The sequence below is a fragment of the Panthera tigris genome, chromosome A1 (genome assembly GCF_018350195.1).
Source record: "Panthera tigris isolate Pti1 chromosome A1, P.tigris_Pti1_mat1.1, whole genome shotgun sequence".
NCBI lineage: Eukaryota > Metazoa > Chordata > Mammalia > Carnivora > Felidae > Panthera > Panthera tigris.
In genome coordinates this window covers 13,867,849-13,886,168 of record NC_056660.1, presented here as the reverse complement: position 1 = coordinate 13,886,168, position 18,320 = coordinate 13,867,849, and the positions used below count along the sequence as shown (strand labels likewise).

Below are 18,320 nucleotides of genomic sequence, written 5' to 3'. Positions count from 1 at the left end.
AATGAAACGTTCAGTTCAGCCTACAGTAAGGTACAATATCTATGGAGAAACCATAAAAGTTAGTTGAGAGCCTAGTTGTACTTAGCCATTATTATGAAAGTTGAGGATAGGGAAAGGGAATTAATTACGAGCCAGAGATGATCCCTTCTGATTAGAAAAAGACCATGATATCCAGTATAGGCGCTTTTCTGACCTTCTGCTCAGAAATGAGAAAGAAGAAAAAGGAGATAAAGATAGAAAACTGACTTATGTATATTAGGAATGTTTATCAAAAAGGTATTGCCTTGAAATTAAAACTAACCTACCGTTACTAAAATGATAAATACAGGGTTTAAGAACCCCTCTCCTTCACGCCTATAATTGTGTTTAAACCAGACACTTTGTTGTTGAAACTGAACAGTGCCTCAGGATTTTCTGAACACTGCACTACAGACATGCACTACTAATCAGATGGAGCAGACACATGGGACAAAAATTTCTTTGCAAATCCTAGGAATTTGAAAATACCAAAGAACATTCAGTGGTTTTGTATGCATACGAGAAGTTTTCACACCAGTCTGCCCAAAAAAGCCCTGGTGTGGCCCTACAGCCCAGTGGACCACATCTCCAAAATTCTGGTTACAAACAGATTAAAAATAACTGTAGACAAGCTTGGGAAAGATCAGGCCACACTCTTCCATGATGAAGATTAGTTAAAACCGTCTCACCCCAAAAATAAGAAACCTCATTGCAAAGAAAATGATATTTATCCCCAAAAATCTACAATTTTATATTGTCCTTTTTAAGTCTGTATTTAATCTTCTAACGATGAGGACAATAATGGCTTTGCCTACCTAATAAACTTGCTAGGAAGATCAAAGAAGGCTCTATATGTGAAAGTGTTTTGAAAACTATAACATATTCAAGTATGAGTTTTTTAATTAAAAAAACATATTTAGAAACTCAACCCAGCATGTACTTATTAAGAACCATTTATGTGCCCACACTCTGCTACATAGTTGGAATGAGAAACATAGATGCTAGGTGGAACTATTATTTCAAGAATCAATTGTCGAGACAGGCATAAATACATGTTCTTTTTTTTAATGTTTATTTATTTTTGATAGACAGAACACAAGGGGCAGGGGGTGGGGGAAAAGAGAGAGTGGGAAACACAAAAATCTGAAGCAGACTCCAGGCTCTGAGCTGTCAGCACAGAGCCCAACGCAGAGCTCGAACCCACGAACCATGCGATATGACCTGAGTTGAAGTCAGAAACTTAACCAACTGAGCCACCCAGGCACCCCAAGAACCTATATGAGTTTTTAAAAGAGGGAGGGAAATAATGAGATATAAATAAGGAGAGATGAATATAAACATTGTAATGAAAGGACATGACTCAAGATGGGCCATGAAAGTTTGACTTGTATTGATTACAGATACGCATAGGAAGCTAACCCCAGCCCCTACAAAACCAAAATTGTAGGAAGGGTTCAGAGCCAGATACAGACACGAAATCCAATATGTATTAAGCCTTAGAGCACATCTCAATTCATAGCCACATTATAAGAATTCCATAGCCACCTGGGACTAGTGGCTAATCATTTTGGACAGGGCTGAGGAACAATAATGAATTATAAGCATGGAAGTAACTTGTTAAATATGTATTTAGATACAGAGATCTGAGCCTAGCATTATACATTTAAATTCCATTTTATAAATGAAATTATCTCACAACTCATGGGCCACAGAAAGAGTTTAGGTTTAAGCAGGAGCTGTTAAAGCTTCCTCTCTGACCTACTCACTCCCCAGCTTCATCATGTATAAATCATTTTAGATAGTAGGCTCAATTTCTAAGACAAAAGTAGTACTAGGCTATTTCTTAAAATGGCAAACTATTGACCCCACCGTTACACCCAATTGCCACTGTAAGTATCTGGGGTCAGAGAATCTTCGTATCTTTATAATTTGAACAAGCTGTATTACTTTTTTCACTTAGTTTCTTTATCTGTAAAAAGAATATTTGAACAAGATATTTAACATACTGTCCACCTATGAAAGTCTATAATTTTGAGAAAAGGGTTTCATTACTAGATATTTATAAGTTTTAAGCATGCTACCACCTTGTAAAAATTTTGTGTTCAGAAACTGTTATACCCTAACAGAAAAAAGATAAAGTAACCAAAATACATATATACACATTTTTATTTAAACAAAACAAAACAAAACAAAACTTGTGATGAGCACTGGGTGCATGAATCACTAAATTCTACTCTTGAAACTAGTATTACACTGTATGTTAACTAAATGGAATTTAAATAAAAACTTGAAACTAAAAACAAAAATCAGTTCATTATTTCTGTAAGACATTGAGCTCTTCAGATGAGAAGTTCCCACACTTGGCTGCCTCTGTCTACATTCATATTTAACTGAATTATAGGAACAATATTTAAAGAGAAATAGTAAACCCAAACCTATGAGGTAAAATTAATATCCCAATACTTAATACAATAAATAATCAGATAGTGTTATTAAGATCTATGTCAAACAGAACAATCTAGTTTTGTGCTTACAAGACATATTTTAAAATCTAACAAATTATATTTTAAGTATGTTTGAGAGTCCTAATAAGCATTAAGAAAATATAATTATCGGGGCGCCTGGGTGGCGCAGTCGGTTAAGCGTCCGACTTCAGCCAGGTCACGATCTCGCGGTCCGGTCCGTGAGTTCGAGCCCCGCGTCAGGCTCTGGACTGATGGCTCGGAGCCTGGAGCCTGTTTCCGATTCTGTGTCTCCCTCTCTCTCTGCCCCTCCCCCGTTCATGCTCTGTCTCTCTCTGTCCCAAAAATAAATTAAAAACGTTGAAAAAAAAAATTAAAAAAAAAAGAAAAAAAAAAAGAAAATATAATTATCCATAATTTAGAGATGGAATAAAAAAGCAAAAATAAAGCAAATCAACTTAAGATACAAATTTTGCAAATAATGTAATTCTCAAAAAGTATTCATATAAAAATAATTTTGAGTTATTTCAAAGAGGAGTTCACTAAAGCCAACTTACTTCTTAGCATAGGACCTATAAGAATAAATTCACCTCAGAAAACTAAGAGACAGGGATATTTCTTTAATAATTTTTAAAAATTTTCAGAATAACCGAGATAGATCTTTACATCTTTTATACAATGGTATCTGCTATATCCTGCAAAAGGTCTTAGTTACTTTGTCCTTTAAAATTTGTTATTTTGGGGCACCTGGGTGGCTCAGTGGGTTAAGCGTGCGACTTCAACTCAGGTCACTATCTCGCGGTCCGTGAGTTTGAGCCCCGCGTCCGGCTCTGGGCTGATGGCTCAGAGCCTGGAGCCTGCTTCCGATTCTGTGTCTCCGTCTCTCTCTGCCCCTCCCCCGTTCATGCTCTGTCTCTGTCTCAAAAATAAATAAACGTTAAAAAAAAAATTAAAAAAAAATAAATAAAATAAAATTTGTTATTTATTCTATTATAGGCATTACCAGACTTAGAATTTTTTTAAAAGAGAGATTTCTTTGTTTTTTTAAGTTTATTTATTTATTTTTTGAGAGAGAGAGAAAGTGAGCACAAGCAGGGGGGGAGCAGAGAGAGGGGGGGACAGAGGATTTGAAGTGGGCTCTGTGCTGACAGCAGAGAGCCCGATGTGAGTGAGGCTCGAACTCGTGCACTGTATCATGACCTGAGCCAAAGTCTGACAGTTAACCAACTGAGCCACCCAGGTGCCCCAGATTTAGAATTTTAAAGATGACACTGACATAGTCCTTATCTTAACTGGCCTTCCAAAAACTTTAAAAAAACCTCATATGCTAAAATATCATTACCAAGATCATAGGCTTCACATAGTTCTTGATTATTTTTGTGCGTCATTTTATACCTTCCTACAGTTGTAGTGATATTGATTTTGATACATTGTTTGGGGTTAAGTTAATTTCCCCAAACCAAATGGAAATGAAGGTAAAAGAGCTTTCAAACTGAAGATTATCAACCAAGTCATTCTTGCCAGGGATGTAGGCCCTGTTCGATGCTTACTCACAAGGATAATCAAACTCAAGCTGCAGGTTTTGAGGCTGAGTTTTCCGGTTACAGTTACATTTCACTTACTGTGTTAATGAGAATTAAGTTCAAAATGAGTTTTAATTTTCTGTGACCTGATGCTACCTTCCAAAATGGTGCAGTCTTTTAACTTTGGTAATCTAGAATTAGTCATCACCATCCTGCAGTCTAAAAACATAATATGGCTTGTTAGTGGTACTAAAGCTTATGCTAAGACCCCTTCTACTTTTTTATGGGATCAGCAGTGCAACCCAATCATATCATAACCATCTTTCTTTTTTGACTTTTTGTATACTTATGTTAAGTTTTCCTTTTTTAGAGTATAATTAACTTAGTCCATCTTTCCAATTAACCATGATTATTATTCTACTTTAAAAGCATATATTACAGCCAAATTGGTCAGAGACCTTGTAAGTTAGTTCCTTTATCTGCAACATCCAATATCCAATATCAGAAGATCTAAACTTATCCATACTTTCTCCACTTAAGACACGGAATCAGCAACAACTTGGCTTTTTTAGTGCAGAATATCATTAGAGACTAAAATCTGGATACTAAGAGAGTGCATATGAGTATAGATGGTAGGCAAAAATACTGCTGCATTTGCTATTGAGCCACTTTTCAAGAAAACTAATAGAAATACATATGTTCTTACTTTAAGGTTAAGTACCTAATGATTTTTCAAATTCAACATATTATTATGCTACATTCTTATTTTAATATGAGGTTTCACTAACTACAAAGACATTCTACTCTTTTGACACTAATTGGTTAAAACAAGCAGAGGGTTAGAAATTCATGTAGGCAAAAAATGATTTAAAAAACATGTGTAGACATCATCAACCAGAGAAGGATTAGTCCAAAAAAACCAAGATAGAAACACAAATAGAAAGAGCTCGAATATGATATTGTAGCACAGTTTTGATTCAGAGGACTTTCATGTTGTCCACCAAAGGTAGATTCTGACATTTTTTACCTGACGCACATACATTATGGAATCTGCCTATCTTATGACCATTTATTATTAATGGTGAGACACAGAAAAAAAATTGTTTAACCTGTGATTCTGTTTGTTTAAAAAGGCAACAACAACAAAAAAATCTAGTTTCATAGGGTTGTTGTAAGACTCTGAGATAATGTACGAAAAGTACTTACACCAAAGTGACTGTCACAGGAAATACACCCTCCAAAACAGCTACTATTATTAGGGAAATAATATCAGAATCAAGATGATTTGTATACGGTAGGCTTTTCTATTATTAATGCTTATTCAGTTTTGTAGGTCAAATATTGGAGCAATACTAAAAAAAAACACTACGGTAATACCCAGTGTTCTGGACGATAAGCATTTACAAATCATGTAATTAGATGAATGAATAACACAAAGTTGTAATATTAGGCTTAAAAATGAAAGAAACAGAGTAGTCAAAGGAGTTTTTTAATTTACTCTTAAATTTAATGATGATAAGATAAAACGGAAAAAAAAGATGAAATAAAACAGCTGAAAGTAATGTTACAGACCTGAGGCCAAAATACTATCCAGGATACCATCTGCTTTTGTAAACAGATATAAAATAAAACAGATACAATACAGTTTTATTGGCCAGCACACCCATTTGTCTCACAGTGTCTACAACTGCTTCTGAGCCACAACTGCAGAGCTGAGTAGTCCCACAGACACCATAAAGCCTGCTGCTAGAGACTGAATGTTTGTGACCCCACTAATTCTCATCTTGCAAACCAATCCCCGGTGTCATGGTATTAAGAGGTGTGGAGCCTTTTAGAAGGTGTTTAGGGCTTGGGAACCCTCATGAAGGTCACACTATGACCCTTTATAAAAGAAATCTAAGAACTCCCTTGACACTACTGCCATGGGAGGACACAGTGAAAAGATGGTTTATAAACCATGAAGTGAGTCCTCACCAAACACCAAATCCGCCAGTGCCTGGATATTGGGACTTGCCAGCCTCCCAAACCGTGAGATACAAATTTCCGTTGTTTATAAGCCACCTGGTCTGTGGTATTCTGTTACAGCAGTCTAGACAAACTAAGACTACCACAAAGCCTATAAATATCTATCATCTGGCCCTTTACCAGAAAACTTTGCCCTCCCAACTATGATGAACATTTTGTAATAAAAATATTTGCAGTATGGTGTTACGTGCAAAAAGGAGAACCCAAAGCTATGGGAAGGATGATATTTCATGAGTTTTTTGTATGTGTGTCTGTATGTGTATGTGAGCTGACAAAAAACTTTATATATAATTTAGTACTGATGGAGACACCAGAAGTAAATTTTTTTTGGTGTTTTCTGTATTTTCCAAAATTCTATAATGAATGCATATTAATTCTGATATCAGATTAAAATGTACTTTTTAATAAAAACAACAAAAGAGTGGAGAGATATTTCTCTGTTACAGCAGAGAGAGAATTTTATCTTTGTAGCAAAATTTTTACAGAAAGGTAGATAGAAAACTATTTTAGGATTTGTGGGTCATATGGTCTCTCACAACTCAACCTTGTCATTATGGTTTGAAATCACTCATAGACTAAGTGAATAAACGTGACTACCTTCCAATAAAACTTTATTTACAAATATGAAATTTGAATTTCATAAAATTATACATCACAAAATATTCTTCTTTTATTCTGGTCATTTAAAAATGTAAAAACTATCCTCTACTTGTGGGCCACCCAAAACTAGAATTGAGATATACTGTGGCTTAGATGAAACAAATGTAGTTATTAGAGGAGTCTGAATTTGTTCCATATGAATTTAAAATTGTAGTACAAATCCATTAAGAATTTTAGCATTTGCCTTCAATGTCTCTCACTTCATTTTTTTACTCTCGTGGAGAAATCTGCAATGATGGTATTTTTTTATTTATTTATTTATTTTTGGGACAGCGAGAGACAGAGCATGAACGGGGGAGGGTCAGAGAGAGAGGGAGACACAGAATCGGAAACAGGCTCCAGGCTCCGAGCCATCAGCCCAGAGCCCGACGCGGGGCTCGAACTCACGGACCGCGAGATCGTGACCTGGCTGAAGTCGGACGCTTAACCGACTGCGCCACCCAGGCGCCCCTATGATGGTATTTTTTATTTTCTGCCTACTATTTTTCTGAGTGAAGGATGTTATTACAAGTGTTTAATCTATTAGCGTCAATGTATAATAGTGTCCTTGTGTAACAGATAAAATGCTTTGCCACCTAAATCTGTAACAAAATAATTCACACTCCACTGTATTTTAGACGTGTGAGACCTGAAGTCCACTTTTCTTATTCTGACATGACGGTTATGCACTGGTATTAAACAAAAAGCTAGACTTAAAATACCTGGGATACGTGAAACACTATCAAGTCACCACATGCCGCGATCTGCAGTGCAACAGAGCAGCATGCAAAGTGTGATGAGAACATGACAAACATTCTCTGTTGCACCTACTCAACTCTGCTGCTGTGACGCAAAAGCAACCACCAGTAGTATGTACAGGAATGAGCACAGGGGTTGTTCCAACAAAAGTATTTATGGACACTGACATTTAATTTCGTATCATTTTTATATGTCATATTTTATTTTTCTTTTGCTTACTTTCAACCATTTGAAGACAGAAAAACTAGCCTTGGCGCCTAGCCACACAGACAGGTGTTAGTAAGTTTGCTAATCCTTGTACTAGAGAAAAGAACTAGGGCCACCAAAGACCAGTTGTAGGAGAGGAGAATTAAGGTTTTAAGGTTAACACAGGGATTATTACTCATATTTTACTGGTCCTTAAAAATAAAAACAGCTGCTTTGGGAGGTAGTGTGTGCATTTCATAGAAAACACGGAGCTCAAGCTATATGGCTATATGGTAGAAATGATGAAAAAAGGATTTGTCAATTGAGATGATAAAATGTACTGCTCCTTCCAGATACTGCTTTCACAAATAATTTTTACCTATAATTTACCTCACTATCAACTCTAGGTTAATGTTGGTAGTTTCAAAGGAGACAGAGATAGAAAGAATTAGCAGAGGCGGAGGGAGGGAAAGACCTAATATATAATACGTAATAGGTGTGGTTTGTATGAGAAACACTGCACAAAGTCAATCAGCCAACCCATACTAAAAGAAAACACCTTGGACTGACATAAAAAGATGGGCAAATAAATGTACATGGGTATGTTTTAAAATAAAATTTTAAAATGTAAGTATGTGTTCATTTTTGAAAATAATGATTTCTGGCTTTTTGATTAACTGACCAACTACTGATCCCAATTACATAGAAGGTTTCCACTAAATACATTTTAAATCGTCATCACATTTTTTTTACCTCATAAAGTGTGTTGTATGTGGTGACAGTCACAGTGTTTGTATGCAACATCAGCCTTTCTCCAAGAAGAGTGAAAAGACTATGAGTATGCATAATTTCCACTTTTCTCCTGGAGAAAAAGGGGGAAAGAAAACAAAACACTATGAAATACATTTATCTAATCACATGACTTTGGGTTTAGAAAGTACAATCTATTAAGCAGATACAAAATCATACAATTATTTTTACTAACTTCCATCTGCAGTAAAATAACATTTATAACACAGCTATCTTCTAAAGTTCCAAAAACACTATTTAAACACTCCTCATATAAAATGTGAAATATACAAATTATAAATATTATATAAATGTTGACAGTTACTATTTTCAAATTTTTAATGAACTATTTAGGAGTTATTTTCATTAAGTTTAAAACTATTAGTTTCCACTAATACAGAGACCACAAAATTTTTAAATCCTTTCTGTCTAAATTTAAAGTCTATAAATGTTTGTTTATTTATTTATTTATTTTGAGAGAGAGAGGGAGGGACAGAGACAGGGAGAAAGAGAATCCAGAGCAGGCTCTTCACTGTTAGCACAGAGCTCGATGCAGGGCTCAAACTCATGAACCATGAGCAGACCTGAGTAGAAATCAAGAGCCGGATGCTTACTTAGCTCATTACTGCTTGTATTTGTGGTCTGCCATTGGATTTAAAACGGAGAGAGAGAGAGAGAGAGAGAGAGAGAGAGAGAGAGAGAGAAACACACACAAAAAAACTTTCTTAATTACTTACTATTGGCTCAGTTAACTGTCCTCCCCACACCAAATCCATAAATAGAATAGAAGGCTGTACTCGGGGTTTCCTACAACATTTAGTTCTATCTCAGGGAATTGCTATGAGCCTCTCACTTGTGTCACTGTCTTAGAATTCAAGATCTGGATCCTCTTGGCTCTCAACCCAAGGCATTTCATTTCTTACCTTGATTTGCTATTGTTCCCTATTCAGATCTGGCAACACTGATATAAATTGGGTATTCACCAATTCTTATTCCTTTCTTCCCGAGAGCACAGCTATACTATCAATTCCAGCCTCTTTTACACTCAGGTGTGACCATTTAACTGAGTTTTAGCCAGTGGAATGTGAGCAGGAAAGTCATGAACCATTTTCAGGCCTGGCCCACAGAAAAGCACTCATGCACGTCTTCCATGCTCTGTCTCCAAGGCAGAAACACAGGAGCCACATGACGAAGACAGGGAGGACAAGATGGAAGCAGCAGCCCAGGTCTCTAAATCACAGCTTGCAAGAAAGCCACCTACTGTGGAACACCCATTTGGATTTTCAATGAATAAGAAATACTAGAATACTAGTTTGATAAGCAGCTAAAATTGTGTCTGTCTGCTGCAGCAGCCATTGTTACTTTAATTAATACAGAAATCAAATAATGAACCATTTATCTGGGTACCACTCACCTGGAAATCCTCTCTTCTAACATCAGCCTCCAAGCTCCACACTGTACAACAAAAGACACAGGGCAGCTGTTTCCCCCCACCTAATTCTCCTCAGTCCAGGGAGGGAAACAGCAAAATAACTGAAACCCAAGAGCTTAGGCACATGTTTGTCTTGTGGCTGTGTTTGCGAAACACTTAAACACGACTGAAAAAAGGTCAACTGGTCATTAAAAATTTTTTAAAAATCAGGACTAATGGATATTATGGGATTATAGAGGGGAAGGCTTTAAGTATTTTCCAATTCAGGTGACACCCAAGGCAAGGACAACTTAAACTTTCATTTGCTCCCTAATCAAGAAAGAACAAATGCCAAAGTGTATTCCTTTATATATCTCTCTGATACATGAAGCTGGTAAAAAGTTATCCAAATTAGGCTACCTGGAATAGCCTAATTAGGAATTTACAATAATCTCTTACCTGCACCAGTATAATTTCAGCTACTAAGAAATTCATGCCCTTCTGATTATCTTCTATAATGTAAATTTCTATAGAGCAGCTATATTCTAGCCTTTTGTGGGGGAATTGAAGAATCTTCCGTATATACCAGAGAAGAGATGGGTCAGCTTCCTCCTGCAGTTTGCTTTAAAACAATGTTTATCAATAATTTTTGCTGCACAGCACTGAAGAGATAGCCAAAAATGCCATCCATGATCTCAGGCAGAGTGTGGGTGAGCTATACTCCCCATGATCCCCACGTGACTTTGTTTCCCACAGAATCCCTAATGAAAGACCCAACTCAATGCAGTCTGCTCAAAAAGACTTCAATAGGGCATAGACTAGAGAAACTAAACTTTTGAACCTACTTAACTTTAAGACCTAAATAGACTTCAGGCTTTAGTGCCTATTTGCTTTACCCTTTGAATTTTATAGAATTTCTGTCCATTTGGATTAAGAATGTAATCTTTTTTTAAAAAAGAGTAACCTTTTAATGTCATACAAATTATACATTTATTAGCTTACTAACATCCCAATGAAAATATAATCCAATTTTCTTCTTCACAAAATAAACAAGCCTTTTTTTTTTTTTTTTGGATAGTCAAAGAATACTTCTTGTAACAAACTCAGACAGTATGTTGAAACAAGACAAAGGTAAAAGAAACCCATAATTTCCATAACTCAGAGAAAATCATTATACAGTATCAGTTTATGTTCTTCTAGATTAATGACTATGCATATAAATATGGTGATAATATAGATGATATCAATATGATGAAACTAATTCTGTATAAGGTAATTTATAGTTTTTTTCCTGTTATCCTGTCTTGAATTTTCAGTCATTAAATATAATAAGTATGCAGCACATTACACCCATTGATGACTGTTGACATTGATGCTATTTCCACTTTTTTTTCTACCATGAACAAAACTTTGCCCTTTTAGGTAAATCTTTGGGTACATATCCATGACTATTTACTTAGAATAAATTCTTGTAACTGAAATGATGGGTGTTAAAAGCATTTATATTTAATTTTATGAGACTCTCTGCAATTTATTGCCTCCAAAAATATGTACATTCATACTTGTACCATCAAAGTGTAAATGCATTTTACCAGCAGCTTCTCTCACCAACATGAACATAAAATTCATGTAAGTATATAATTTAGTAATTATTTGAAAACCTTATAGAGTCACGCAATTATCATCAATTTCCAGTTCCAACATTTTCATCACCCTAAAAAATTCTCTTGTGCCTTGTAGTCAATCCCCACTCCCATCACTAGCCCAATATAATAATCACTAACTGCATTCTGGAGATTTCATATGAATGAAAACATGTAACACGTGCTCTTCTCCACCAGGCCTCTTCCATTTAGCATAATGATTTTTAGGCCTCATTAATGTCATAGTGTGCATCAGTAGTTTGTTTCCTTTTAATTGTGCATTGGTATTCCATTGTATGGACATATGATACTTTGTTTATCCATTCACTAATTAATGGAATTTTGGATTATTTCCAGTTTTGAACTATTCTGGATAATGGTATTAAAAACATCCATGCACAAGTCCAGTTGTGGACATATGCCGTCATTTCTCCCAAGTAGGTACGCAAGCATGGAAATGCCAGGGTATGTGGTAAGTGTTACATTTTTTAAGAAATTAGAAAACTCTTCTGGAACATGGCTAGAGCATTTTACATTCCCATCAGCAATGCATGAGAATTCAGTTAGTTGTTATATGCTCTGGTTATATGTTGTATGTTGTGGATTTATACAAATCAAACTATTTTCTATTTTGCTTTGAGATTTCTTTGACCTAGGGGTTCTTACTATCAAGCAATTTACCAAAGCTCTTTCTGCTGTTGATTTCTTACTTAATTTTGTTGTGGTCAAAGAAAACATGTTGTTTGATCTCAATTCTTTTAAATTTATTGAAACTTGTTTTATGTTTTATAGCCCAGCCCATTATATATTCTACACTTAAAACAATTTGCTGACTGTTCTATGAATGTCAGTATACTGTTTAATATGATCTTGAATAGGGCTGGTGAAAACAGGCTTACATTAACTTGTAGCTATTGAAGGGGAATGCTTCTAATATTTTACTACTAAACAAGACGATGGTTACTTCCAAGTAGACAGGCCTTATCAGGTTAAAGAAATCATTTTCTATTCCTGCTTTCCTAGGAATTTGGATGATGAATGGATACTGAATTTTACCAAAATTGTTTGTATCCATTTGCGTAATTACATAGCTATTCTTCAATGTGTTAATACGGAGATTATATTAAAGGATATTCTGATGTTAAACTATCCTTACATTCAGCATAAAATTAAAAACCTAGGGGGAAAAGGCAAAACACTTTATTTTTAATTTTTAAAAAATGTTTTATTTATCCTTGAGAGAGAGACAGACAGAGCATGAGCGAGGGAGGGGCAGAGCAAGAGAGGGACACAGAATCCGAAGCAGGCTCCAGGCTCCGAGCTGTCAGCACAAAACCCGACGCGGGGCTCAAACTCACAAGCCGCGAGATCATGACCTGAGCCGAAGTCGGACGCTCAACCGACTGAGCCACCCAGGTGCCCCATCACCTTTCTTTTTTTAATATAAATATTTATGACTATCAGTTGCCTCCAATACTACTTAGGCCAACTCTCAGAAGTGTAAATACACAAAATTCTCAGTTTTGATTCTAAACACTTTATAATGTGTACAGTAATTTCTTGTTATGAGTTATTTACGATATGTACATTTCCATTGTATTAGTTTGATTTTTATCAGTGATTTCTTAATTGAATTGTGGGTGACAAGTCATCTTTATGACAATTTATTTACATTTTGGACAATTTTATGACTTCCACTGACAAGTTTTATATTTTTGTGTGTGTTTGAGAATAATGAATATGCTAATCAAGCATATTTTTAGTTTTCAGTTTTAGTTTTACTTTTAGTTTAGTTTAGTTTTAGTTTTGTTTGTAGATCTTTTGTATCCTTGGTTAAATTCATTCCTGGGTATTTTATTCTATGAAAACTTTCATTCTTTTTCCATCTCTTAACCTCCTTTCTTATTTGTCATCTTTGTCTCTTGATGCTACATTCTGGGTAATTTCTTCATTGCTATCTTTCAGCTCACCAATTCTTTCTTAAGTTTTATCTCATCTGTTTAACATGTCCATGGAGTTAATTTTAATTACTACCTTTTAATTTCCAGAAGTTACTGTGATTTTTTTAAAGCTTCATGGTTTGTTTTAATATTACCTTGTTTCTTAAGAATTATTTCTCCCATTATGTTTGATTTTCATTTTTGGCATATGAGAATTTAACTACTTTTGTGTGCTCAGCTATACATCTGAAAGGATTTCTGTTGTATTTTATTCAAAATTTCTAAGTTTCTAGTAGTACAAAGTATTTCAGGGTATCGTTTTACCCACTATTTTTCTCCTATAAGAATTCTTATTCACATGTTTAGTCTCCTATATTCTTTATCTTTTCTCTTTCTATTTTTGGACCCATGCTTTGGGAACTTACAGTCCACTAATTTGGATGGACTGGAAAACAAATCATGAGCTAACGAGGCAGAATATCATTTTTGGTTCCCTACTTGAATCTTAAATGCTCTTCTTAAAAATAAAATTCAAGGATTCCACCATAGCCCCCTCCACTAGTTCTATTTCATTGAGTACATAGTTTGATGACTCTCTCTTATCTCCTGTCTCTGGCTACTAGCCTTTAATGAGTTGCTATTTTTCTTTTTTACACAGTTGAGGTCAGATCTCACTGCTGTGGGTTTCACATGATGGGATCCCTGCAGGTGCTGTAAGGTAGAGGACCGCCTAAGTATACTGATCTGTAGTATAAAACCTAGCTTGTTGTTAAGTCCTGGAGCCAGCATTGTGGCATCCCAATATTCCTGCACTCCCACAAATTCAAGGACAGGGAAGATTCAACCCATCATTTCAGATACTTCTTGGCCTTCTGGTGGTCACTTACATAGAAGCCAATGTTAACACCTCTCAGGAGGGAGGGGGGTGCAAAAGAGAGAAAGTAAGAGGCAGAGATCTTTGACAGAAAAATGATCTCTCAAAATTAGTCTTTTCTTTAGGCTTCTAACATAATTCTTCAGCTGCCTGTCATTCCCATGGGAGAGAAAACCCCTCACCAGTTGTCTTGTTTTCTCTGCTGCTACCCCAGGTACACAAAGGAACCAACATTTGCCTGAAGAAAGCCAATAGGTTAGATGTTGAAAATATATGGGAAGGAAACTTCTTTCCGCCTCTCATACTCCCAGAACCTACATCACTACTTTTTGTTAACAGACAATTGGTTCTGCCAGAAAAACTGGATAATTTCAACTAGTTGAAAAAGAAACCATTAGGTTAAAACAACTGTCAGTATATAACTCTCAGGCCTGTAGTCAACACTACACACAGCAAGCTGATTCATTTAGAGTGTGATTAACTTGGAGAATTCACCCAGAAATTACAGGGTTTGAAGTTAAGACATCAGACAAATACACTTGGTTGAGAATTTTTATTTCCACAATGAACATTCAATAACATAGGCTTTTCAATTTTTATAAGCTAAAATTATCATAGTTGTATTACAGTACAGCCGTTTAGGCATTTTGATCATCTATTTGAATGATTTGTTAGATTCTGTTCTGAGGATAACTACAATCAGACCACTTCCATGAAAGAACAGTTTGGCTTTCTATTGAGGCATACACCCAAGTTAAGTTTTTCAGTTTTATATAGCTTTTTATTTTGAAAATTTTTAAGATTTACAGAAATGTTGAAAAGATAGTACAGACAGTACCCATATATTATTTACCCAACTTCCCCAGATGTTAATATCTTATCTAATCATGATACATATGTCAAAACTAAGAAATCAACATAAGTATAACGTTTTAACTAAACTACAGACTTTTATTAATATTTTACCCGTTTTCCCTAATGTCCTTTTTCTGTTCAGGACCCAATCCAGAATACCACCTTTCATTTAGTCATCATATCTCCTTAAACTCCTCTGCTCTGCAGCAGTTTTCCTGTTCCTTGTTTCTCATGCCCTTTGACAGTTTTGCAGAGTATTGGTCAAGTATTTTGTAGAATATCCCTCAATTTGGGGATATATGATACTTTCTCTGGACTAGACTGGGATTATTATTATTACTTTTAGAAGAATACCACAGAGATGAAGTGCCTTTCTCATTACATCATATCAGGGAATACATGATATCAACATGATACAGAACTGTTGATGTCAGCCTTAATCAATAGGGGAAATCACTGCCAGGTTTCACTATCCTTTGGAAAAAACCCAGCAAGTCCATCTCACACTCAAGTAGAGAGGATTTATTTGAGTTCCATCTTCAGGAGGAAGGAGTAGCTGTGTATATATTATTTGGAACAGACTTCTCAATTTTAATGATGGATATCAAACCTATCTCTACTTCAGCTGACAAAGTATATGGATTATCTCACAACCTATATCCCAGGCACTTGACAGAAATTATAAACTAGGCATTGCAAAGGACCAATGCACCAGTCTTCAGTTTAGCTTCATTCACGGACCCAACTCAGATTCACTGTCAGACACAAATAAGACACTGAGTTTGGGTGACATTTCATTTCTTAACAGTTTTAGAGATGATTTTCTTAGGTTTTGAGGTATATAATCAAAGCCTTTACAAACATTATTTCCTCCTCCCTAATAATTATGTGTTTTATTTGTTTCAAATCTTGAACAAAAATAGTAATAATATAGTAGAAATACTTATCTACTGATCTAAATGATACTAGTATTTCATGTTTAAATTTTATATTTAAGATAAATATCTTATTATACTTAAGATATGACCTGTTTTTACCAGAATTACAGGTTAAATTGCACCTATTACCTTTTTGCCAAATATTTAAAGCATCATATTGCAATGTACTGTGATTAACTCTTTTAAATCTACTGTATCATTTATCCTTAAAACTCAGTGAGAAAGGAGTATAGTTTTACTCATGTAGGATAAAAACTGAGGCTCAAGGATATTTCCAAAACCATTCAAAAAATGTGTGGCTAAGCCAGGATCCAAACCAATGCAGTCCAACTTGACAGCCAATGAATTTTATGTATGTATGTATGTGTGTATGTGTGTATATATATATATATGCACATATATATATGCACATACACATATATGTGTGTGTATATATATACATATATGTGTGTGTGTGTATATATATACACATATATATATATGTGTGTGTGTGTGTGTGTATATATATATATATATATATGTATGTACATGTACCAATTCCCCATAAGGAGCCACTGTTTGTAATTTCTTGTTTCTTACATATTCTACTAGATTTTCTTAATGTAATATAGGAACTATTATATACTTATATCCTCTTTTTTATACAAAATTAAATCAAATAAACACTTATCTATACTATTTGTTTTTAATCATGTAACAATTTAGTTGTGATATTAATATACTGAGACTTAACAGTTTTGTTTTACAACTGCATGGTATTCCATTTAATGAATAAACCATCATTTTTTTAGCAAATCCCCTATTAATAGAAATTTAAGATTTCTCTTAACCCTTACAAATATAAACAACACAACGAGTACCTCTGAAGAATCATTATTTCACATGTGTACAAGAGATAAACTGCTGTGTTAAAAACTATATGTATTTGTAATTTCAACAGACATTCATCAAAATTAACACTTCACTCTAAATGGGACTATACTAATTTAAGTTCTGATGTGCGAGAATGCTTGCTCCCCACAACAATCTTGCTAACAAAGACAGGATGTGGAATTTTGAGAATTCTGTCAATCTAATATGTGAAAAATTATGTCTAATATGTGAAAAATTTAGTTTTAGGATATATTTCCCTTACACCAGTAGGACTCCCTTCTTTTTAAATATTTATATGCCATGCATATTCTCCTCTATAAGCTGACCATTCATGCATATCCTTTCCCCCTTTTTCTACTAGGTTGTCTTACGAGTTTCTAGGGAAGTTGTACAAAATGATCATGTAAAATTATTTTAATTTCTTCAGTTTTTATATTAATTATGGAAATTATAATTTATTTTATACATTCATATTTTTGTCCTTTATTAAGTTGCTTAATGAGGACATCCATTTATGTCATGAGTTTAAAAAAAACTAGCTTTTTAAATGACTTTTTGTATCCCAAATCATGATATTCCTACTTGTCTATTTATTAATTACTTTCTTCCATTTATTTGGTTATTCTTTTCCTAACTTAGACATTTTAATTATTTGTCTCTGTATTTTCTTTTTATTGCTGTATAACTACGGATATCCTTCTAAACACTTCCTGGGCTGTATCTCATAGGTTTGTGAAATTTTTTTTTTTAATTCTGCTATTTGTCCATATAATTGTGGGTTTATTTCTGAGTTTTTTGTTTTATTCCACTGATCTGTGTGTCTACTTTTTATGCCAGTACCATACTGTTTTAATTACTACCACTTTATTTTTTTTTTTACTAAATGTCTATTTATTTTAATTTTATTTTAAATGTTTTATTTTTGAGAGAGAGAGTGCAAGCAGGGAAGGAGCAGATAGAGAAGGGGACAGAGGATCCAAAACAGGCTCCGTGCTGACAGCAGCAAGCCCGATGTGGGGCTCAAACTTATGAACCGCAAGATCATGACCCAAGCCGAAGTCGGATGCTCGACTAAGCCACCCCTTTTATTTATTTATTGAAAGAGAGAGAGAGAGAGAGAGAGAGAGAGAGCGCGAGCATGCACATGCATGCACAAGTGGAGAGGGGGCTAAGAGAGAGGGAGGGAGAGAATCTCAAGCAGGTTCTGCATTATCAGCACAAAGCCCAATGCGGGGCTTGATCCCATGAGATCATGACCTGAGCCAAAATCAAGAGTTGGATGTTTAACTGACTGAGCCACCCAGGCACCACTAATTACTACCACTTTGTAATATAACTTGAAATCTGGAATTACAATACCTCCAGTTTTATTTTTCTTTTTCAAG

At 34.9% G+C, this 18,320-nt stretch overlaps 1 protein-coding gene across 8 annotated transcripts in view; it reads right to left on the bottom strand.

The window, feature by feature from the left end:
• The window catches only part of NBEA (neurobeachin), a 678,339-nt gene that overhangs the window by 476,981 nt on the left and 183,038 nt on the right, over positions 1–18,320 (bottom strand). For all 8 annotated transcript variants that reach the window (XM_042998658.1, XM_042998776.1, XM_042998897.1 and 5 more), the window contains exon 18: positions 8,366–8,474. In XM_042998658.1, coding sequence (XP_042854592.1) covers positions 8,366–8,474 — 109 coding nt within the window. The remainder of the gene's footprint in view (positions 1–8,365; positions 8,475–18,320) is intronic.